The following is a 26,108-nucleotide window of genomic DNA, read 5'->3' on the forward strand; positions in this document are numbered from 1 at the left end:
TCTGTAGGAACAACTGTGGGTTGTTTGGCATATTTGCTTAAACATTCCATTTGAAATCAGCTCCATTTTCAAACCCATCAACACTTTCCTCCTTAGATGCCATTTGCCTTTGCTTAGATTGGGCTCCTACCAATAACTCATTTTCAGGTTTTTGTTTTTTTTGTTTTGTTAACTCTGGGCAGGGGGAACTGAGGATGAAAGCCATATTTGGTATAAAAATCCCCCAGATTTTGTATCATGCATCTGACACATATTAACTCAATACAATTTTACTTCAGTTTTGGAGCACACTTGTAAACATATTGGGACTTGTGTTTGGTAAATGTGCTGAAATCTCTGCCTTAAGGCAAGTTCTCTATGAATCCAGCACAGAGTTAGTTCAGTAATTTTTAATAATCACTTTTGGTCTTATAACTCATTTTGGATAATGACAGGCCCTTGGGTCGTTAGAGGAATCTCCATAACAAAACAATCATGCAAAATAAACTATGGAATTTCTCTTGAAACATGCAAAATAATTCAATGCAAGTCATGAAAATAACTATACAATATTACACTATACAATCTCTATCACATATATACCCCAAAACCTATTATCATCTCAGATGACAATAGATATATAAATAAGCTATCAATGGGCACCAGCTTTGATTTGAACCAGTGCAATGCAGATCATTATAACATGTTTATAATGACAGATAAAATCTTCACAGAATTTCTATAAAACTTCTCAGAAGATAATAAAACATTGGCACACATGTAGGATTTTTCTACTGTGTATCCAGTTTCTGGCGTTGGAACTCTCTCCAGCATTGCAAAGTTGGAATCTGTAATCATTTCAAGCTTTCACTACTGTTGTTCATAAGGACTTTGAAAAGCTTCACATAATTCACTCTCCCAACTAGTCCCAAATGCAATTCACAAGTCAAGCTGTCCTAATATGCATGATAAAAGATGCTTATAAGAGACAAAGAGATATTTACAAGGTTTGAGCATACTACACCAATATGGGCCTGACTGCACTGGCTGCCAATTAGCTTGTGGGCCCAATTCAAAGTGCTGGTTTTGACCTATAAAGCCTTAAATGGCTCAGGACTGCAATACCTCAAGAACTGCCTCTCTTCATATGAGCAAACCCAGACCTTGTGATCACCACCCAAGGTCTTTCTTCATGTGCCTCCTTCACTTGAGGTCCCTGAGGGTGGCAACACAACAACGGGCCTTGTCTGTAGTGGCTTTCCATTTGTGGAATGCTCTCCTCAGCGAGGTTGGCCTGGGGCCTTCAATATATATTTTTAGGCACCAAGCAAAAACAGTCCCCTTCAACCAGATCTTGGGCCGATTAATATTCTAGGTAAAGGTAAAGGGGACCCCTGACCATTAGGTCCAGTCGTGACCAACTCTAGGGTTGCAGCGCTCATCTCGCTTTATTGGTCGAGGGAGCCGGTGTACAGCTTCCGGGTCATGTGGCCAGCATGACTAAGCTGCTTCTGGTGAACCAGAGCAGCACACGGAAACGGCGTTTACTTTCCCGCCGGAGCAGTACCTATTTATCTACTTGCACTTTGAGGTGCTTTCGAACTGCTAGGTTGGCAGGAGCAGGGACCGAGCAACAGGAGCCCACCCCGTCGCGGGGATTCGAACCACCGACCTTCTGATTGGCAAGTCCTAGGCTCTGTGGTTTAACCCACAGCGCCACCCGCATCCCTTCGATTAATATTCTATTAATATTATAGAACAGAATAGAATAAATATAGAATATTAATATTCTACAGCTTTTTAAATGTGTCTGCAGAAAGGGGGAGTTATTGTTTTACTGTTTTATTTACTTTTATCCTGTACTTTGTTCTTTGAACCACCCTGAGATCTTGTGATGAAGGGCTGTATATAAATCTAATAAATCGTAACAAGATACCACATTGTGTGTCCACATCCCTAACAGAATCACATTTCCAAGCATGTTGGTACCTTTGTACCTAATATCGTTTTGCCGAGGATGAAAAAGGAGCAAGCAAATTGAAAACAAATGTCTGCTTGAAAAGCAAATATATTTATTATGCACTTTCATATACATAAGGATTTTTGCTTAATATAATACAAGAAATAAAATAAAAATTTTACAATGTGAAATTCAATGTACATTATAGGCTATTTACAATCCAATCCAGAAAAAAGTCTTAACTGTGCACCATGTTATTTGAAGAGTTTCAATGGAGGATAACGAGCATGAACAGACATTTGCATAGCAGCATAGTTGACAAGAGAAAATGATGCTTTAAGTAAAAACAAAGCCATTTCCCAATACTGATCATGACAAGGGTATCACTATAGTGTAAGATGCTAAGGTTTCGACAGGTAAATTTGCCATTCAATTCCCTTTTCAGGTGACTTACCTGGCACACATATGGTTCAGATATTAATGCTCATCAGTCTTTTCCCTAGTCTCCAATTATGAATTGTGACACTTTCTTTAGTTTCCTCTAGGGATGATTTTGGATAATATAGGGAAAAGAAAGGTGAAAGCAGAACCAGAGATACAGAGATTTGTGAAACGAGAAAAAAAGTAAGAAGTCTTGAATTCTGCTGCATTATAGCTGATCAGCCCTGCCAAGTCATGGCTTAGCAGAACTGAGCCACACACATCAATTCACAATTGCAAAGAAGACAGACCTGCCAATAATTCAGGGTGATTAATTTTACCTTTTTTTGAGAGAGAGGCCACAAAAGCCAATATATTTTTTAAAAATCATACATTAAAGCAATGCGGAACAATCTCACACTCTTGTCAAATGGATATTTTTAAACAGAGAAACACATGCTGCATTCCTAAGCATTTCTGAAAATGTGCAGGAACTTTTATTTTAATTATCTGAAAGGTAGCACTTTTCAACTGACCTTCCTATAGCTGGTGTCTGCATTTGGGCATGTTACCACCACCAGCTCTTTTAGAGACATTAAGATTATAGTCTGCTGAAAATCATGAAGACTTCTGCAATGCGTAGCCTTCTTGTGAAAATGGCCAGAAATATCACCATCTAGTCACAAGGTACATACTGTAATTTAAAAACACACAAATAAACAAATAAATATAATCTCAGCGACAGCCGAGATCCAGAGAGAAAGGCAGCCTTTAGGGATGTCTTTCTACAGATCAATACATCTAACATGAAAGAAGAGCTATATTCTTGTGCAGTGTTGAAAATATCCAGTACTTAAGTTCAGAGCAAGTTGGGAGTAATGATTTGACACTCTTACCCAGCAACATTTTTACCTCCGTACTTAGGTCAAGAATGGGGAACCTTTGGCTCTCCAGATATTAAGACTGCAGCTCCCATCATTCCTGATCAAGATAGGCCTGATGGAGTGGGGAAGATAAAAAATCTGGCCTGCCAGATGCTAACGATTCCCCACTCCTGTTTTACATGTAGAAGGGTCCATATCAAATCCCTTGCACTTTTAGATAACGCAGGGATAGAGAAACTGGGCTTCCCTATGTTCTTGGACTACCACACCATTGGCCATGCTGACTGGGAATGATGGGAACGGGATGTCTGAATGACCAGAGGCTCCTCACCCCTGAGTTAAAGGATCTCTGTTACAGGGCAGGGAACATACAGTGCTGGACCTAAGGGACCTAAGACCTGACTCCACCTGGAGCTACTTCATATGCTCATAAGCAAAACCAGATAAGTCACTTTGGGTTGCCCTGGGCAAGAGAAAGCAGCTAACGAATTTAAATAGTTGCCATCATTTAAGTGGGTAGTATGAAAACTGGCCTCGATGCTGAAGAACTGTTCCTTCATAAACCACCTTCAAAACAAGTAGCAGAGAAAGGACCCAATAAATTGCACTGTCGTACTCCACCCCAGGCTGAAGGTAAGTACTGAAGTTAGCCAATACCGTCACAAGAGTTGCTTTCCTTATGAGAAACATCTGAACAACACAGAAAACCAACTGTACATTACAGCAATGCAAATGTGATTTTACGTGTACAGAAGAGTAGCTTGTGTTTTGAGCCAGTTTACATATTCAAAATCTGCCCCACCTTACATGTTTGCTGTGGCTTCTGTTGCTTTACGCTCCCACGAGCAGATACAGAATGCAATGCATAAACCAGGTTCTCCACAGCCTCAGACACTGATGTCTGAGACTGCAGTTGTGATTTCTGAGCTACCGCAGGTGGTGTCGCCTTCTGCTGTGGCTGTTATCTGGGGATGGGCCAATTCACATTACCTATTCTCCATGCAAAGAGTACTCTCTGAGGACAGATGAGGTCTTTTATGTGGATTTTGATCATGGTGGACCCTGCAGCAAAACAACAAAAAGTCTAATGGCACCTAAAGTCCTACACCAAAAGTATGCCGCAACACTTCTAGAAGTGGGTTCAAATAATTAACAAACAGGAACTCTAGCTTGGGTCAATGGAGGAGGGGTTCCCTTAGTCTTTGAGGTGACATTGAACATTCCTTGTCTGTTTGACTGTGTGCAGAGTTTCTTTTGCACATGAATGTGAAATAAATACAGAAAGCATTGCTGTTTGTCACAAAGTCCACTGTGGCACATTTACACTGATAAAGCCTTCTGGAACAGAGAACTCAAATTTCTAGCTCTTAACAACTTTTCAGCTGTGTGAGTGGAAATACAACGTATCTTGTTCTGCTACTGAGGGAAAAAAGAAAGTGCTTATTCTGTGTAGTAAGTACAAAGTACACAAAATAATTTTTTTCTGAAGCACAGAAGGTTACATTTAAGAAGGCAGCCTTATTATTTTTTTTCTTTAGGCACATTACAGTAATCAAGGTAACTGTACTGCAGTGATCACATTCGTAATTTTCAATGTGGTTCGACAAGCAAGACATGCTTTGATTCCAGCCCGGGTGACAAAACATTCCAGGCAGAAACTCTTCATTTTATTCATGGTGTCATGGAACTGCCTTGAAAACAAAAAGAAAACAAAACATAAAATTGTTACATTCTAAGTAGATCATCTCAAAACTATGAATAAGCTGCTGTATGTAGCAATCTATCTGATGCAGTACCTTAAATTTGCTTATGCATTTTCTTTTGCAGGGACCAAGTTTGAAATGATAACACACACAGGGTCAGATAGCATGTTATTATGCTGCTTCCATAAACAGCACCATGCCAAGCAGTACAGCTTCAATAACAATGGTAGCTTGGCCATTCAATATGAGATAAAATTCATTTTCTTAAAAATATATGTGAAGCATAATGTTATTATTATTAATAATAATAATAATAACAATTTAAATGCACACATAGCATCCAGAAATTGGTCAGAGGTGGTTGACAGATTGGTGTGCCAGACAGTTATCAAACAGTGCTTTTGAGCAGAAACTGAGCTACAGGACCCCACACTCTTATTGGTGGGAGTTGTGCAGAGGCATTGGAGAGAAGACTATTGTTATCAATGTGGATGCAATATGATGAGACTTACATGGGATGCCTCTGGCCTGTTAACACCATGAGCATGTAAGGTACTGATCTGGGTGCCCCCTGCCTCCAATCCTCTTGCACAATGGTCATTGGTAAAGACATGAAGTCTTCTCCCCCTTAGCTTTTGATGCCTATTTGCATTGCCACCCTGCTGAAAGTGCCTCACCTCTTACAATGGTGTTTCCTTCTTATAGTTGAAGCTTGGGTCATTCCCTTCAATTTGAAGTTTTAAGGCTTGCTTAAGGCTCAGCTCCGTCTCTGCAGAAGGATAGCCTTCCAAAACCTCCTGATGCCCTCGGTCCTGTACTGTTCGTGGGACAGAAACTCTGCCAAGAAAAACCTGATTGCTCTGAAGGTGGTAGTTTGGATTAGTCATTATTCCATTTCTCTTTTTCTGCTCCCCACTTTGTTGGTGGATCAGGAACTGCTGTTGAGACCGGCAAACTTCCTGATGGGCTGGAGGGACTAAAATTTTACACTGAGTGTCACTAGGCATTGATTTAAGGGGCACGCCGGCCCCACATTTGGCAACAGGTATCCTTTTATCAAACTGAGTCATTTCATATTCAAGGACTTTTGGTTGAGAGGAGGTGCTCTGTTTCACCTTTTTGCCAGCAGACCCGGATTTGTTGGAATTCTCTGTTTTCCCCGTTTTGCTGGCTTTTGTGGATTTCAAGCTGGGCTTCACCTGGCTCCATTCAAATTCGCTGTTTGGCGAACTATGATTCTGACTTAAGGAGTGAGTTGTGGAGGAAGGAGAAACAATAGACTGCCTACTTCTACTGCGGGGTAATGAATGCTGCTGTATTTGTTCCGTAAAGGACATACTGTGGAAGCTGTCGATCGGTACTGTCTGGGCAGTTGCTGTAGATGAAGTTGTGCGTAGAGAAGAGTTTTTTGAGCTTTTTAATGAATTATTGGATAAGGAGGACTTTTGCCGATCAACTGTCGAATCGGGAGATTCAGAAGGAGAACTAAAGGCATGAGCTGGCCCATTAGACAAGCCACGCAAAGCAGGCTGCGTATCTCCCCCGCCAGTGCTTCCCGAACTATTGGATTTTATGGTTAAGGATTGCATCTTTGAAGATGCCGACTGCAAAGGTTTTTGTTCCATTGTATGGACCGGAGAAGGAGTGCAGCCATTTAGAGTAGAAGCACCATATTTTTCCAGTAATTTAATTATCTGCGTGTGTCCATTTTTTGCAGCTACGCGCATAGCTGTGCGCCCAAATTGATCCGCATGATTTGGATCGGCACCGTGCTCCAGTAATATCTGCACAACATCAATGTGCCCTTCTTGGGCTGCAATGCAGAGTGCAGTAGCACCCTGATTGCATGTATGATCCACTAGGGCCCCACGCTCTATCAAAAGCTGAACTACTTTGACGTGGCCCTGCCACGCGGCAGACTGCAAAGCTGAGCGTTTCTCATTGTCTGCGGCATTCACATCAGCATGGTACGTGATCAGCATCTGTACCATCTCCACGTGGCCCTGCCAGCAGGAAACATGGAGCGCTGTCCGTCCTTCAGCATCACTGGCTTCGACATTTGCACCATTTTCTAAAAAATACTCAGCCATCGTGAGCTGGTTTTCTAGAGCCAAGATATAAAGCGTTGGCCGGCCATCAGCATCTTTGTAATTCACATCAGCTCCGTGACTGAAGAGTAGCTCGACAATGTCTCTATGGCCTTCTAAAGCAGCAACACGGAGAGCATTTCTCCCATCATAGCCCCTGTGATCAATGTTAGATTTGTTTTCCAGCAAGGTCTGCACACAATCATAGTGACCTTCCTGGGCAGCCAATATGAAGGCTATGCGCCCGTCATTATCAATTTCATTTGTTCGAGCACCTTGTTCTATAAGTGCTTCACATATCAACCTGTGTCCTTCAAAAGCTGCCATGTGCAAAGGTGTCCATCCTGCATCATCCCTATGATTCTCATCCAGCCCTCTATCCAGCAGAGTCCGTACTACTTCAACATTGCCTTGTGCAGAGGCTATACTAAGAACCGTCCGTCCTTCACTATCAATGCTATCCACAGCTGCCCCCCAAAACAAAAGAGTATTTACAACTGATGCATGGCCCATGGAAGCTGCAGCAAGAAGAGGAGTGCGGCCATTGTTGTCCGTATGGTCTACATCTGCTCCGCCTTCCAGAAGCAAATCAACAACATCTACATGTCCTTCGTAGGCTGCCACTAGCAGTGGGGTCATGCCATCTTTGTCACAATGGTCCACCTCGGCGCCCCGGTCAATTAAAAGGCTCACAACTGAAGCATGTCCTTTACTGGCAGGTACACAAAGAGCAGCAACAGAGAGGGCAGTCCTTCCATCCACATCCTCATGGTTTACTTCTGCTCCGTGGTCCAACAGATGCTCCACAATCTCTTTATGCCCCATGTATGCTGCTGCAATTAAAGCAGTTCTACCTTCATTATCCGCTTTGTTGACCTCAGCCCCATGTTGCAACAGATTCAGCACAATATCTTCATGGCCTCCCCAAGCTGCTGCTCTCAAGGCTGTCCGACTGTCAGCGTCTGCACAGTCTACTTTTACTCCAGCATAGAGAAGTGCAGAAACCACCTCAGTATGCCCGCCCCAAGCTGCCGATCGCAGGGCTGTCCACCCATCATGGTCCGTGTGATTTATGTTAGCACCACACCCAATCAAACAGTTGACAACCTTGGTGTGGCCCTGCCGAGCAGCTAGAGTAAGTGCGGTCTGCCCATGCGTGTCTTCAATCTCTAAATCTGCTCCTCTGGAAACTAGCAGATTGACTACATCAAGATTGCCACTATATGCAGCGTTAGCCAAGAGTGTTCTACCATTCGAGTCACACTGGTTTACCGAAGCACCATTATCCAATAGGGTTCGAATAGAATCTTCTCTTTCCAAAGCCTGCCGTACAATGCAAGATGTCCGATCGTCCTCACTGTTGACATGAGCACCAGCTTTTACCAGCAACTGTAAAACTTCTTGTTCTTTGGGGATCAACGTTGACAAAGAGTCTTTGACAGGCGTACCATTCCAGATCATCCACAAAGCCAGTTCAGAGGTTTCCAGTTGCAAGTTGGAATCAATTAGGTGCAAAGCAAATTCTTGAGCCTCCAGAGGCGATAAATCCTTGGCTCGACAGGTGTAACTCATTGCAAGCATTCTGTGCCCTTCTGCTGCGTTGCACAAATATTTTTGTGTACAGTGCTTTACATCCAACAGCCATTCTGCAAAGCTGTAGTGAAAAAGGATCTTTGTGTTTCCGAGACCATCAACAAGAACTTTCGACAGAACATCTAGCTTACGCTGGAAGTCCTCCATAGATAACGCCATGTTTTTGGTCCATACTGCATGGAACAATTCAACTGTAGTTAGTGGCCTGCAAGCAGCAAGGATTACATTCAGAATAGGTTGGACCTTTGCAAACTGTTTTCTCACAAAAAGTCTTTGACAAAGCCAAAGATAGAGGCCGTTGAGTGTCCCAGGGATATCGCGGATTTCTCGTAACATGATAAAGTTTTCCACTACTCCATCTAGGACACGCTCAAGATACAGAAAGCATCCACTGCTTTTAATGTGAAGCTGATTCAACATTTCTGCAGTTTCTTTTGTGAGATGTTGTCTCAGTGCTTCTTCTTGATCTAAGCGATGAAGAATATACTGTTGGACATCTTTCACGATGTAAGCCTTTCGGAGATCATCAAGGCTTATCTTTCGAAAGCCTATAAGAAAAAAGGAAAGAGGGGAGGAAAGTAAGTTTTTCTGAAATTTAGTTGCAAACAAGCTTATAATCGCTCATTGTATTTTTGCTGTTCTTAAGACGGTAGAAATGCTATTCTCCTTAAAAAGTGAAAGGGAGATGCCACTGAAAAGGTCTACCTAGTCACAAGAATGTAGTACATATGTGCCATCTACATGTTGCTGAACCACCGCTCCCATCAGCCTCTATAAGCATGGACAATGACCAGGAAAGATGCGAATTGTAGTTCACCAATATCTGGAGGGCCAAAGATTTCACATATCTGATGTAGCAGAAGGACAGAATATGGTGTTTGATTTGAAGATATGAGCTCAGTGTTGCTGTTTGCCCTTGGAAATAGTGTCTGGTTTTGGCATTCCTCCCAGAACTTTTTTTTTCAGACTTAGAAAACATTACACAGTCTGCACGTACTTTTCTGGAACCAGTTCCAGAATGAAAGTAACAGCAAAATTTCAAGTGGATGAATTTAAGACTGCTTTTATATAGCTAATTGCAATCTCAGCTCTCTTTTTGCAATCAACTAACTTCAGCTGTTCTGGTTAGTAATTTGCATACTGTTCCTGAGAGTCACCTAATCGCTAACGATCTGTGGGTTTCAACTTACGATGGTCAATAAGGCCAAATTATATTGTGGGTGAAAGCTGTTAAATGATCAACAGTCCACCCCAGTTTAAACCATGTATCCAGGGGGCTATAATAGTTAGGTTGCTATTGTTTTGAGTCATGTTTATTGTGTTTACAGCACTTTGGGATCAAAGTGCTCCACTTTCCAATAAACCTTCTTTTGGGGTATAATGGGATGAAGGAATCCAGCTGGAATGCTCAAGTCCTATGGGCAAGAGTGCTGCAGTAATACTAAGGGACACGAGAGATTTTTACAGCTGTTGTGCTGACTGCTGGAATTTACAGTGTCCAAACACAGCAGAGGTCCAAGGCTGGGTGGATTCACAAACATGCAGCAAACAAGTTATGAAGGGACAATTTGATTCTGGATAGAAACAGGCAATCACTCCAAAATTTTGAGAGAGATTATCAGCCACACGTGTCCACTGTCAGCTGCCCTTTGATAAGCACTTGCTACCTGATAACCGCAGCTACATGATCTTCAGAGCAGCCCTGTAAGTAGAAATACCTGAGGCAGGTTTTCAGTGTGTGCATTTGGTCAAAGGCTGGGGAACGTCTGGAGCACAGGCCAATATGGGCCTGGCAGCCTCCCCAGTTTGGGTAAGCCATGACCATCTACCCTACATGTGACTTCACACAAGTAAGAGAGGGGCTTGCCCAAAGCCTAAATCTGTAGCCTAATCTTCCCCTGACTGTGCAGCACAAATAGACTCCAGCTTTTATTCTGTTAACTGTGATCATGCCAGAAGTGAAATGCAATTAAGCATTTGATTTTGAAAATGAAGATGCACAACACAGGCTACTTATGCAATTTTAATGGAACTAAAGTAGCACTTCGGCATAGCAGAACCATGCTATCACGACAACATTCCAGGAGAAGTCACCGAATCCAGGAGTTGAAAGGGGGTCCTCTGAAGATTTATCATTTCTCCCAAGCCCTTTAGTGTTCAATACTCCAAGGACAAGATCATAAATATAATACCTTACATTAATCATCTAAAGACAAGATAATTTGCTAACCTACTTTATGTTGTTGGCTACTGGAAATCCTTAACAATGTGTGGACAAGCAGAGTGACAGAATGGGCACCTACGATTCATAAGACATTTTTCACGGCATGGAATAGCAAACAGCCGCTCCATCACTAAATACTTCTGGGGAAGCATGAGAACTCTCTAACTGATAAATATTCACCAACTACAGATAGGTAGCCATGTTGGTCTGCCATAGTCAAAACAAAAAAAAAATTCCTTCCAGTAGCACCTTAAAGACCAACTAAGTTAGTTCTTGGTATGAGCTTTCGTGTGCATGCACACTTCTTCAGATATTCACCAACTGTTTGCCAAGGCCTAATCTGTATACAGCAGGGATGGAGATGCAGGTCTCGGACTCCTGGGATACTCTTGAGGCCACATTCCCTCCCTCTTCCAGGCTGCACACCCCTAACCAACCCTCTCCACACTCTCCTCCAGAGTTTCTGCCTGTCTGGAAAATGTCATTGAACTGTGAAAACACTTCTTGCTTGGCAGGAATGTAGTTTATTGTACAAAGTTAAGAGTCACAACTTTTGTTTCTTTTTCTCTTCAGTAATACAGTCGTACCTTGGAAGTTGAGCAGAATCCGTTCCAGAAGTCTGTTCGACTTCCAAAACATTCGAAAACCAAAGTGCAGCTTCCTGCAGCTGATCAGAAGCTGCGGAAGCCCTGTCAAATATTCAGCTTCCAAAAATAGTTTGCAGACCAGATCAGTCACTTCTGGGTTTGCAACGTTCGGGAGCCAAAACGTTCGGGAACTAAGCTGTTTGACGGTCAAGGTACAACTGTACATACATGTCACTTTGTTTATGACAGCTAACGGACAGCAAAACCAGAAGACAATAAGGTAACAAGCAGGAGTTGCTGGAGATGTGTGTGTGTATATATATTCCAATCCCTGATTTTAACTTCACCACCCACGCTAAACCAGCTAGCCACCAGGTTGCCACTGTGATTCAGCAACAGTCAGCATTGGCATTATCCCTATATGGTTTGGCACTCAGATCTAGTATACCTGGAAGACGGAAAATGTGTGCACCTGGAAGCATCCTGGAAATGTACCTGAACATACTGAAATAAAATTGCTTGTTATACACATGCAAAGGCTCACAGTCTCTCTACTACACCCAGCCACACCTAGCTGTTCTCATGTCACTCAACCCAGTTGATATCCAGGCAGATTTGAACTCTGAATCAATCTTACATTTTGTTGAATGTATCTAGACGCTAAACAAGTCTAAACAAAATTATGTAAGATTCCTTGCCAACTGCTTCTGACTAACTCATAAAACACACACACACACACACACACACACACACACACACACACACTTATATTAGGCTTGCATGGACAATAAAGATAAAATATTATGGGAAAATTCATTATGTTGCAAAGCCTGTCTCACAAATTCTTGAACTCAGCAAGTCAGGAACAGCAGAGACAACTTACAATCTCACGACCCAACTTCTGCATTGTTTAGATTTTTCCTACAGCACATCATCTTTTCCCCAACAGGAGCTCAAAAATCCATTTCCTTGATTTATTAAATTTGCTTCCAGCTCTGTAAACAAATCCATACCAAATTTAGCTTCTGGCATCTCACAGGGGTCTTGGGTCATTTTAAGAAGTATATGGGCAGTATGTATTCTATGAAGAACAAAATACCTCCTTTGGTCTTTAATCTAACAAAAACAAAACAGGAGCCTTGTGGCACCTTGAAGGCACACAAATTTATAGCAGCATAAGCTTTTGAGGACATGATAAATCTGTGTGTCTTCAATGCGCCACAAAGCTGTTTTCCTTTTTACAACAGACTAACAAGGCTACTTTTGGGAACTACAATGCTGAATTTTATTATCTTGGATCTGTTTGCCTCTTAATCCTATGCATTATGGAAAATTCCAAAACAACCCTTGTTCATATTTCTCCTTCACTCAATGCATCTTAAATATGTAATCTAAATGATGAGGCAATATTCCAGTGCCTTAAGTATGAATAATTTATATTGCCAAGCTAAGCTGATCTAAGTAGAATTAGACATTTATAATAACATTTTATGCATACCTACTCATAAGGAACTAATCTCTCGGCAGTGAAATATTAATCAGAAAACCAAAGCCCCTCCTTACACAAGGCCATTTGAGTGAGGACTGAAGTTAAAACAGCCTGTGCACAGAGGACATTCACAGAAGCAGAACACGAGAGAATTTGCCAGAACAGGGTTAACTGAGTTTTTGAATTGTGTACAGAGGCTGACATTTATACCCGGCACAAAACAATTAGAATGCAATTCCTTTGAAATATAGTGAACTTCCCAGCCTGCTATAACTTCTAAAAACCCATTCAAATGCACTTTTTTGAATATAGTGGTACCTCTGGATATGAACGGGATCCATTCTGGAGCCCCCTTCGCACCCAGAAGCAAACGTAACTAGCAACGGCACGTCTGTGCGCACATGCGCGCGTCACTTTTCGCCGCATCTGCGCATGCCCAAGCGGCGAAACCCGGAAGTAACGCGCTCCGTTACTTCCGGGTTGCCGCGGAGCGCAACAAATACACTCAACCCGAAGCGCATTCAACCCAAGGTATGACTGTATAGAAAATGGCTGCTTGGAATGCATTTATTTATAAAGTTTCATTGGAGGCAACATTTCATTGGATGAGGCATCCATGCAGCTTGTACACCAAAGGAGAAGGCTGACGTTCTATCTGTTTTGAGGGTGCTAAAGGGACTTATCATAGCCCAGTGTTTTATTTTATATATACTGGTTGGAGAATTTGTCATTTAAGGTATTATGAGTGAGCTTCACAACTCAAAGCAGCCAGGCTGCCACTTTCAAAAGCAAGCATCCCGTTTTAAAGCCCTTGTTACTAAAATCTTCATGTGTTCTTCATGGGAAACAGTTTATCCAACTGGAGCTTGCATTTCAGCAAAACATTGTAAATCCAAGTATCTCTATCTATATATTTACTCTGAAATAGTAGTTCCAGGGGCAGAGCAATGCAAAGGGCATAAATCTCTTCCTCTGCACATCAATATTTCCATTCTAGAGGTAGAATGCACAAGCCTATGGAAGTAAGTTTCGGGAACTCTTTTCCTTCCACCAACCTGAGTACACAAAGAACCTGGTGGACTAGACTAAAAGCCCATCAAACCAGTAACCTGTTCTCACAGTGGTCAGCCAGATTCCTGCAAGCAGGACATGAGTGCAACAGCACTCCCCCCAATTGTGATTCCCATAAGCTGGCATTTAAAAGCATATCAACTGACACAGCAGGTAATACATAGCTGTTATGGCTAGTAGCCATTAATAGCCTGATCCACTGAGGGTTCTCTATATGTACATTTAATGGCATTCTAATCAAAACAGCTGCAAACATAATGAAGGCTACTCCAGTACACAAATGCTCAGTGCAACTTAAGGCCACACAGTTTAAGATATCAGTGACCCACAACTAATACACCTCTAAAATAGATACTATGGAAGGAGAACAGAGTGCGGTGCCATCGTTCAATGGCGGAGCACGAGTGCTTTGTGTAAAATGTCCCAGGATCCATATCTGGAATTTCCAGGTAATGTGAAAAGTTTCAGCCTACAAGCTTGGAGAGCCACTGTCAATCAGAGCAGACCAACACTTTGAACAGTCTGGGCTGATGTAAGGCCCTTTTGCTTTGTGCTTTTGAAACAAAGGGAGCCAATATGATATAATGCAGGACGTTGTTTCTATGATCCTTATTAATGGTAGTACTTGATTCACCTATCAATAGTTAATCTTTCCAGTGAAAAGAAAAGGCATGTGTGGAAGGATTTGCACCGTCTTAAAACATTCCACTGGTGAGAAACTAGATTTGCCCTTCAGCCCTGGAGATGTGCCAGTTAGATTAGATACACATTAGTGAGGAAATTGCTGCCGTTTTAATGTTACAGCCAGAATAATATTAAACACTTCAGGCAATGGTGCTGTTTTCAAAGTTTGTCATTGTCATAATTGAATTGCAAAATTTTAGCCTTCTCCTACAGTAAGCTTTAACTTGGAAAATCTCCTCTTGGCTTCCGTAACCATTCTGTTTAATGCATCACAAAACCTCTAAGAACTATCTGTCTACATTTGCAATTTTCATTTGTGTTCTTTTCTGGGTAGATTAGATATATTGCTCTTCAAGCAATGTTGCTACCATGCTTTCTTATGTCTTTGTTTTCATCTTCCAGTTTATCTACTTATCTCCTGCCATTGTCTGAACCAGACAATGAAGCTGGCTGGAACAAATTTCTATGTTATGACTTTTGTGTAGACAAATCACATTTAACTGGTGATCAGCTACCCACGTCTACTAGTGCTCTCTGTAATTAGGCTGTAAAGAGAAGCATATATGTAGTGCTTGAACATATGTGCATTATTATGTATAATCCAATGACAAACCTTTCCCCTTCCTACAGAAAAAGCATTGGGGTTGTATCCAATTGTGTGTGGCCTTCCCTTTGAAGACAGCAAAGGCTGGACATTTTACAAGAACTCTGGGGAGGGAGGGGAATCACATGGGGGAGCATGGTTCTATTATCTGCATCCACCAGGGCAACCAAAGCTGACTCAGTCCCATGGCCAGGTCTGAACCCAGATAATAACAGATCTAAATAATTATTTTCAAATAATTAAAAAACTTTGACATTAAACACATATTTAATGTATCATCTAGTCTGGCTCTACAGGAGAAAAATATGCAGCACCACACCGTTTCCCCACAAAGATGCCAGAAAGTCAACCACAGCAGCAATCCTATGCATCTGAGATTTATCTCATATAATTCGACTGCAGTGAGCCAAGGCATAGTCCTAGTTCCTGCAATAATTCCACATTTGTGCTTTGCACTTATCCTTTTTGAAATCCATCTGTTCCGAATGCAACTGATCAAAACCTGAGCACAGTCGTCTTAAAAATGACCATGCAAATGCATGGTGCTGGCATCAATATTTCCTATGGCTAAGGGACTCTTTCGACATAATTTCATGAGATCATCCTGTTTGTTGCATGTAGCTGGCCTGATCCTTCTGCACTGATACGGCAATGCAACTTTGATGGATAACGTATTCCTCCCTGCCTCCCTCCCGAAATAGTAATGAAAATTTTGAGCGAAAGAGTTTCGAAGAGCCTGTGGGACCCTATTAATAACTTCTTTCAAATGTGAATGTTTGCCTTTTAGCAACATTCTTTGTCCTTCCTGCTTTGTTTACATGAGATCTTATCTTGGGATAACAGCCTCTGACCTTGCTTCAAGTCAGCCTAACTTGATTAGGAGATGCAGACACCATCTTGAAGCCCAAGAATTCAAAGCAAAAAGATCAACTTGGAAATAATCAAAGACTTTTGATTGGCCTTGCTGTTCATCTCAAGATAAGTGAGTATGTAAACAACAGCAGAGTTTATCTCTGGTGGAGGGAGCCCGCATTTCCACAGGGATCTGTGAATGACCCAAGAGAGTCTGCAAACAGCACACAGTAATGTTTTGTTTGCATAACAGCCTTAAATTCTGTACTGTGTGCCATGCTTGCCCTGGAGACTTGCTCACAAATCTTACCTCCATCCTAAGTGCAATTGTGTAGCAAAGGGCAGCTGTATGGGAAAGATGGATCGCCTTCCTGGCTCAATACAGTTTTTACACCAATGTTGGCAGATTATCATTTGTCACTTACAAAGAAAAAAGTAACTTACTAAGGATTAAGAGCCACGGGCATAATATAAAATCAAGAAAACCCATGATAATGGCCCATAAACATACATAATGAGCAAAAACAATGGACAGAAAATAATATTTCTCATATAATATGTCAAATGCCTAGGAAACTTTTAGTGTTTTAGCCTGGCACCAAATTGTGAACATTTGACAAATAGGGAGCCACAACAGAAAAAGACTCTCACCCCGCTCTCTTGCCCTCAGGTGGGACACCCAGAGGACAGCTTCATATGAAGACCAAAGAGTTCATATCTGAAGTTCTCCAATATACTAGAAACTTCTACTACACCACCATTCTAAAAACAGTCAACCCTGAAGTAAGTGCCCCATTAAAACAACCAGGATTTCTGGTATATAGGCAAAGGAATGAAAAATATATTATAAGTCATGTAAAGTGGAACCCTTTGATACATGTACACATAAGAAAATGCTCACTTCAAATGAGAAAATTCCTCTCTTCTACACAGCTTTGACAAACAATCTACCCACTCAAACTCAGGATGCAAGGGAGAAATGTGCTAAGAGGAAGGCATATCAACACCGTGATCAACTCCTGCCTGGAAACCAATGTCTCACCACTGTGGAAGGACGTGTGGATCCAAAATTGGCCTCCACAGTCACCTATGGACTCATTGTTAAAACGGTGTTTATGGAAAACAATCTTACTCGGCTACGAGTGATCGCAGAAGAAGAAGAAGAAGAAGAAGAAGAAGAAGAAGAAGAAGAAGAAGAAGAAGACCCATATGATTTTTTTTAGGTTGGCTAATTTGGTCCCATGAAGCTCCTGTAGATCAGCTGAATGAATTACACAGGGGACCATATGACTGCATCATACTGAACAAGCCGCTGAAAAATACCTGTATTGCTGTCTCTTCTCCCCATTCTGGAATTTAATTAGCAATTACCAACATGGTGGAACTGTACCAATGCTTTAATAAAAAGTTTTGTCTTGCTTCCCAATACAGTGCTAGCTAGTTTCAACTGTTAAATCTTTTTACTTATCAGGAAAGTTCTTAAACATAATTTGTTGCCACTGCTAAGAAAGATTTATTTTAAGTTGATAACATGCAGCATATTGTATCATGTCCCTATTAGTAGGGATAAAATGTGAAAATAACAATAGTTTTATTTTTCCAAAATAAAAGGCAAGCTAATAACAGAAATATTGTAAAAATGAATATGCCTGCTAAAAATGTGTTGGATGAACATCTAAAAATAACTTCCTTTGAGAAACTTGACACTTGGCAAGCAAGCAAGTATACCATGATAAATTAATAGCTTCAGGTATTTTAGAATCAGACGCTTATTGAAGCTACTTGGCTTTGAGGCACAGGTGGTATTTTAATGCCTTCTTTTTAAAAATGTAACTGTTTATAAACACTTACAGTCAGGTACAAAATGCTCTTTCTAGCATTCATTTCAATGGACATATTTTGAACTTAATCTTTTTTTATTCATAATGATCACAAATTGGAACAAAATTGTTACCAAGGGTTACAGATGTGAATTGCATAATCTCAAACTTAATTTACTGCATTCATAGTACAGTACGTAATTTTTCAATAAGAAGGCAAAATCAAGGAAAGATTAAACACTTAAGCCCCACTGATATCAACTGGACAGTGCAAATCCATCAATATGACTTCTAAAATGTTTTGACATTGGCTATAGCTAATGTTATTAATGACTTCCATAATAATTTTAATGTAGGAAGTGTCTTCACTCAGAATCCCATGCATTGCCATAAAACTCAGTGGGAAATTGTGCTTCTCAGTCCATCCATAGTGGTAGTTCATGTGCTTTCTGTACTTCAGACACTGAATAACACTTGTCAGTCAGAGCAGATGATACTATGCTCAGTGGGCGGATGTTCCAATTTGATATGACAGCTTTTTATATGTTCACATCATAGGTACTTGGGTTTACATCCCAAATATTGAGAATTTGTAGCCTAAAACTGTCACTTCTTGTACATAGCTATCTTCCTATTTGTAGGTGACTTTTCAGCCCACAGGTTGTTTTGATTTTTCTTTGTCTGTATATTTCCAATATTTAGGCAGTGTTTTATGGTGGTGACAAGAATCTGGGAAATCTAGAGGTAAAGTAAGTGGGGCTGTACAGGCCACTCTGTTCCATTTGGTCTCACTGGCACTCAATTGTAGCTTCATTGCGTTCCGTTTTGTGTGCATTTCTTTTTCAGAATCCACAAAACATTTAAATGACATGCATTTTGTAAGCACTTTTTTTTTCTTACAGAAAATATGCTGCTTTCAATGCTTTGAAAATAAATAAAATGCATCTACAGTGGTACCTCAGGATGAGAACGGGATCAGTTCCGGAGCCCCGTTCGCATCCTGAATGTAACGTAAGATGTGACAGCGCGTCTGTGAGTGCCGCGTTTTGCCGCTTCCGCGCACGACGTCATTTTGAGCTTCTGCGCATGCAGCAAAACCTGGAAGTAATGCGCTCTGTTACTTCCAGGTTGTCGTGGAGCGCAACCCGAAAGCGCTCAATCTGAAGCATATTCAACCTGAGATATGCATTGCAAAAATGACAGAAAGAAGAGAGCAACGTGAATAGGAGTTGCATTCCGACCCACAAGCAAATTCGGCATCATCATATCCGACTGGTCTTCTGAGAAAAACAGACCAAATGAATTCCTCCCTCCTCCTCCTCCTCTGTTGCTGAGCTATGATCCTTTCCTCTTGCAAGGGACAAAAATGCATGCATGCTGTGAAATACATGCTATGAAAACTATGCAAAAGTTATATTTCAAATTGCCTGAGCTCTGCAATTTGCTCACTACTCAAAATTATGAGTGTGTTTGCCTATAAAGAAGGGGAACCTTCCCTTTTCATCTTCTGAAAATAAACTGCTCCACCCAGTAACCAACTACATACTAACATACTTCTGGAAAGTTCTCGACCTTCAGTTGTCTTAAACAAAGACACATGTGTACACATTGGATGGAAGAAGCAACATATCTGAAATGCTGCCTACTTTTTTGTATCTAGGAAGGGGATGGATCCAGGGAAGGCAGGAGAATTATGCAATACGGGAGGAGCAGCAGGAGGAACAAAAAAGAAAACGCCGGAAAGAGGAGAGGACAATGCTGCTCACAGTGCAAATGCATGTATTTATTCTCAGGCTACAGAGGAAAGCAATCATGGCTGCTGCAGAAAAAGCCTATTGTGCATGTATAAAATTACCATATTTTTCGCTCTATAAGACGCACCAGACCATAAGATGCACCTAGTTTTTGGAGGAGGAAAACAAGAAAAAAAAATTCTGAATCCCAGAAGCCAGAACAGCAAGAGGGATCGCTGCACAGCAAAAGCAGCGATCCCTCTTGTTGTTCTGGCTTCTGGGATAGCTGCGCAGCCTGCACTCACTCCATAAGACGCACACACATTTCCCCCTACTTTTTAGGAGGGAAAAAGTGAGTCTTATAAAGCAAAAAATACGGTGTATACAAGACACTACACACACTCCATTAACTTGTGAATTAAATTAAGTGAACCAACCAAATTTGCATGCCTCATTTTTTTAAGAAATATATGAAATAGTGAAGGGGAAAAGGATTTAAATCAATTATGAAACAAGACCTTTTTATCAGAGACTGAAAGATCAGCTCCAACCCTGAATGATGCGCCTATAGCAAGTATCAGAAGCAACCAGATTCAATGGGTGAGGCTGTTATACGAAGGTTGAAGAAATGAAAGATGCGCCCCTGAAGTATAATCCATTCATTTTTTCCTGTAAACTTTCATACCTTTGGGGGCAGGGGGAGTTGGAGGGAAAAGAATAATTCAAAGATGAAAAAGTGAAATGAGATGCAAAGCAAAAATGCAGTAGCTGTACGCTTTCAAGTTCACACCTTCTTTTCAAACATCCACATGGGCTAATAAAATATTCCATTCAAGGAAGTTGTTATCAGATGGATTGCAGGCCCTGCAGAAGCTACTATGCTTATCAATAAGGTACAATTGTATGCCTAAACAGCAAAGGGAACCTGTCACTCTTCACTGAAAGGAGCTGAAACTGCTCAAGAAATTCACTCAAACACGGTGCCGTTCAAAAGCTCTTGCCATACAGGAAATGATAGCTCAGGTTAAGTTTGACAAAAGTCGTTCATAGATCCAGAACTCCTGTTATAGTAGGTCAAGTTCAACTCACCACTCAGACGCCTTGCCCAAGACTCCTGCGTTGCTGCCAACCAAGTTGGCATTGACCCGGGACCCGGCCTTCCGTGTGGTGGTTCCTCGTTTGTGGAATTGCTCTCCCTGGTGAGGTGTGCCTGTCTCTCTCATAACTGATTTTTTGGAAATACGTGAAAATATTCCCATTTACGCAGGTATGAGATGGCCAAGATATACTGGTTATGGCAACCGTGAAGTAAATAACTGCCAGGGTATGTGATTGCATTTAAATGTTTTTATTTGATTTGAAATTGCACTGTTTAAATATTTTGCTGGGCTCCCATGGGAGGAAGGGTGGCATATAAGAAATGATGATAATAATGACTGCCCAGGACTCTTTATGATAGCAAATCAACTTAAGTCATTGATAGTCAAAGCACCATTGCACCCTCTTTCCTGCAACATCCCGTGGTGACAGAACAAATCAGCCAGTGACATCCATGGAGGACAGGCTGGCAAGGCACACAGAGGCCAAAGAGGAGATTTTAGGGTCGAACTAGACAATATGGCTGAAACCAATGACGCCACTGCAAGAACAGAACCAATTTCTCCTAACACAACGAACTTCCTCTCACCATAGGCACTGCAGGTTGGGAGGGGAGAAAGGAGGAGTTCACTCACACAACATGAGACTTCACCCTATCTAACGCCAAGGCTTTTTTCAGCCAGCACTCACTGCAACTCAGGTGGGCGCCACTGCCATTATAAGAGAACAAGGTTGGCATTTGTGGTGAGTTCCAGCACCTCTTTTTCTACAAAAATAGCACTGTCTAACACCATATGTTAACTGTGCGATTGCACAATTAAATGCACCTCAGTTTTTAAATCTCCTCTAAAGAGACATAGGGAGGCATTCTTGATTTTGACTACGGTGCATTCAGACTGTTTCAACCCTTCTCCTCTCTCCCACTTTAAACACAGCACCCCTGAAGTTCCTGCTTGCCCCAGGAGTAAAGTTGCCAGTGGCATTACTAATGCCTTTAAGAAATTAATAATACAGTGGTACCTCGGGTACAGACGCTTCAGGTTACAGACTCCGCTAACCCAGAAATAGTACCTCGGGTTAAGAACTTTGCTTCAGGATGAGAACAGAAATCGTGCTCTGGCGGCGTGGCGGCAGCAGGAGGCCCCATTAGCTAAAGTGGTGCTTCAGATTAAGAACAGTTTCAGGTTAAGAATGGACCTCCAGAATGAATTAAGTTCTTAACCCGCGGTACCACTGTAATAATCTTTATCAATTTTTAAAATCAAATAATCATAACCAAATGCATCATCTAGTTTTGCTGTAAGGGTGAAGAGACAAGGGATTTTTAATCTATTTATTCTTACTGTTAACGCTTTATTATAACTGCAGTTCTATTCCACTCATTGCCTGGTTTCACATGAAGGCTGGGAATCCAGTGTTTATGCTTCTCTACGTTTAAGAAAAATCCCACGAACAATAGCAGCGGAGTGATGAAATGAGCTCACAATTCAGCAAAGACTGGAACAACAAGTTGTAGAAGATTCCCAATAGTCTGCCAACAGCATACTCCCAGGATCAAACACAGCTACACCCATACAGTGAGCTTGCAAAAGGTAATCCTCAACTCCCAGAAAAGAAGATGACAAATCTAGATTTTTAGACAAGGGGAAAAAATTGCTGCACACACACAAGAATAGTGGATTCCAGTCTTCAATGCTGTCATGTTTCATGCACTCTTTTACTGGGGAAGAACAAAACAAATACAGCAGATCAGCATCCATGTAGATACACCCATGCAGCACTATGTACAATGACCACTGTCAACTGGGTAAAGGCTCCAAGAAAATGGAGATTCCAGAAAGTTAACTGCTGAAATTTAGTGATGAGTAAAACATTTCAGAAAAGGATTTGACACATGAGGCTCCAAAAGCTAAGTTTTCATTTGTATTTGTACTCACCGGTAAACATTTTTGTAACAGCTTTGCTCTGCTTCCGGGCAGAGCACAGGAGCAGCAGCCATGGAGGGAAAAACTCATAGTGACTAGCTAGAAGCTCAGCTATAGTTCCAGATAAGCCCGTAGATGTCTGGTCGCCTTCTGCAATGTTACATCCCTCATCCACGGAATCTACAAGGAGGAAGAGACTTTGTTGAGGGGGCTTGGCTCCGAGAAGAGGCAGCAAAATGCACCTGCAAGGAGAAAAAGAAAGGAGAATGATAATACACACACATAAAATCCAGAAATATATTCTATATGGTTAGTTTTGTTTTTCAGCAAAGGAACTTGTGTGTGTTTGTTTGCGTGTACACAAAGAGGTGCTCACAGTATGTACTAAAACGAGGTCGCTAGGGAATTCTTTTTCCAGTGTTGTCAGGGAGTGCAGACTCACTTGCAGCCACTTTAATATTTGATTAAGCCTTTTAACATGTAAACAAATGCAGCAGTTCAAGTGCTGAGGCCAACAAAAAGCACGTCTGGATTATGCTTGTGCAGCTACCCAACACGGCCATAAACAGGGAATTTCAAGTTTAACAGGAGTTGGATATGCCCAGCAGAATGTATGTGAAATCTGGATAGAGACTTTATTAGTACCAAGTGCAATCCCAGCTAAAGTTCTAGTAACAACTATTTGCAGCAATGCTCCTGGTCTGTACAAGCTCTGTTAGAAGGTACTGCAGATACACAGGCCACCATTGCTGTCTTGTGCGAATGCCATTCATTTCCATGGCTGAGTGCGAAACAAGTGGATGCTCTCATGATGAGACGGTACACAATCACAAAACCACCCAGTAAGAGCCTCTTTGCATGATCTCTGAAATAACATTCCTGAATTCAAGTCAGTATCCAGTTTGTTTACTCTAGCAAGCAGTTAAATCCAAAGCTAAAGTGAACTGAAAGTGAACCAGCAACTCTTGGCAAGATCAGAGGTGCTTGCTCACCCCTCGTTCCTTGGAGGCTACATGATTATTCACTGTATGAATACAAGATATTGCAGGACCATCTACCCAAACCAAACCAGACTGTCTACCTCGTTTGCCCCCACGCAAAATGTCATGGTGGTAGATGTCTAAGTCCTTGCATCAGTGCTAGGAAGCAGGCCATCACCTCCCCACCCAAACCGGTTGGGGGGGGGGGTGAGAGCATATACTAACAGCAAGTACAGCATCAGAGCTATGAAAGCTTCAGAAATAAAGATATAGCCCTTCAAGGAAAGGCAGCTCTCCCCTCCCCCAACAGCATGGTTCTCTCTGATCACAATATTTGTAATTCTTAGGGTGGGGGTGGGAAGGAACAGGCAAAACCCAGAATCACTTAAATAACTCAAGGATGTGTTCGTGCTCCGGAATTCTTTATGACAGCATTTTATCAAAAGATGTGTCATGGTAACAACCTGGATAATCCCCTTGGAATATAATTATAATTATAAATCCCCAATACATGGGATTTAAGTAAAGTGTGAAGTAAAAAAAGTACATGCCATATAAGAAAAAAAAAATTACAAATAGCTCAAAGTCTGTACAGTGGTACCTCGGGTTACAAACACCTTGGATTACAGACTCCGCTAACCCAGAAATAGGACTTCGGGTTAAGAACTTTACCTCAGGATGAGAACAGCAATTGTGTGGCAGTGGTAGGAGGCCCCATTAGCTAAAGTGGTACCTCAGGTTAAGAACAGTTTCAGGTTAAGAACAGACCTCCGGAACGAATTAAGTTCGTAACCAGAGGTACCACTGTACAGCCAATGAATAATTAGATATTAGAGTTGCAATCCTGATACATTTGCATTCTAGTTAGTCTCACTGAACTCTATGGGACTTGCTTCTGCTTGAATAAGCCTAGGACTTCACAGCAAACCTCTGAAACACACGTTTCCTTCATTATCCAAAGACCTTACTCATCTAATTGCACTTTCTGCCACCATGAAATGCGAGAAAGTCTTGGTAAACCAGTGAAAAAAGCATGTTCAATTATCCAAACTTCTGATTGCTCAACACAGCTATTGGGATGAATAAGGCTGTAGTACTATTTTATCAACTGGCAGGGGTGGGGGTGGGTAGAGCCTTCAACGCAACTTGCATTTTTGCCATACCAAGGAAGTGATTCACCAACCGCTTCCAGTAATGTAGCCCCACTGACTTGACCAGATGAGTGAAAGGCCTGACACACTTCCGAAGTGTCATTTTGTATTACTAACCATTTGCTTTTTTGTGTGTGTTTTTGGATTGGAATTCCCCCATCACCTCCGAGAATCCATAATTTCCATCATACTTGTTCTGTGTGCCGTTCTTTATGTCCCTATTTAAGACCAATTTTATCATAGAGGTGATTCCTAATTTATTTGAAATGGTTAAAAAAAATAATCACCGGTGCATATTTAAATGGAATAGATGAGCATTACTTTCTAATAATTGTAAAGAGCTAGGCATTCCATATGTAAGGTAAAACACATTCCATGCAAACTCACCACAGTTCACATTTAGAACAGTTTGGCTATTCCCCATTTCCACCAGTGCATTCTGACTAAGATTTTAAAACACAAATTTAATTCTAGCAGGGGGAAAAAGAATGCATTACAACGCATTACAGCTACCAGTAACTCCCCAAGGCTAGAGCATCATTACAACAGGAGATATCACACAAAAAAGCAGACTCCTTTAAGTGTCTGCTTCAGCGCATCCAGAATTTTCTAACTTCCAACTGCATCCTGACCTCAGGCCTATTCAGCAGATTCTTCAATAAGGCAACTGTTCCTGCCATGAAATAGTCTTGACTAGAAAATAATCCCTTTATTTTCAAAAATGCCATCTTGGTTTCAAAGCAGAATGAACTGCGGCAATTCGCCCCCTTCTCACGCCAGCCAAATGTTTCATTATCTCTAGAGAAGGTTAGCAGTCATCTTGAAGACCGTTTGAAAATAATCATGAGCTCTGTAAAATAAGATGTAAGCAATATGCCATCAAACCTAATTATATGTTTTGAGTGAGAAATCGATCTTCAGAGTGACAATGAGTGGAACAAAGCGCTGGGAGCATCTGAATCTTCTGCATCTCCACTAACACTGGCTTTACTTCCAAATTCAGATGTGTAGCTGTGCTGTTAACCCCTCTTTATTCACTTGTTTCTACTCTTTCCCTAGATATTTACCTTAGGTAATCACTCCTACCCTTCACTCCTCCCTTCAATAGCAAACACACCTTTATGAGAAAGGCTCTTCATGTTAATCAGATGTTCTTTAAAAATATGTCACAAAGAGCCTTCCTTTCAAATCCACAGCACTAAACTTTTCCAACTTTTGCATCTGTGGGAATCCGCTATCCATGCCATGTAGGAAAAAGATCTCC

General features: G+C 41.4%; 1 protein-coding gene across 6 annotated transcripts in view; it reads right to left on the reverse strand.

Moving 5' to 3' along the window:
* Nucleotides 1–2,016: 2,016 nt before the first annotated feature.
* Nucleotides 2,017–26,108, reverse strand: part of ANKRD50 (ankyrin repeat domain containing 50) — a 43,697-nt gene continuing 19,605 nt past the window's right edge. For all 6 annotated transcript variants that reach the window (XM_081926421.1, XM_081926416.1, XM_081926418.1 and 3 more), the window contains 3 exons: nt 22,726–22,955; nt 5,624–9,174; nt 2,017–4,934 (listed from right to left, as the gene is read on the reverse strand). In XM_081926421.1, the coding sequence (XP_081782547.1) occupies nt 5,627–9,174; nt 22,726–22,955 (3,778 nt within the window). In that variant the 3' untranslated portion in view covers nt 2,017–4,934; nt 5,624–5,626. The remainder of the gene's footprint in view (nt 4,935–5,623; nt 9,175–22,725; nt 22,956–26,108) is intronic.

This window comes from Podarcis melisellensis (assembly GCF_964234715.1).
Source record: "Podarcis melisellensis genome assembly, chromosome: 9".
Classification (NCBI taxonomy): Eukaryota; Metazoa; Chordata; class Lepidosauria; order Squamata; family Lacertidae; genus Podarcis; species Podarcis melisellensis.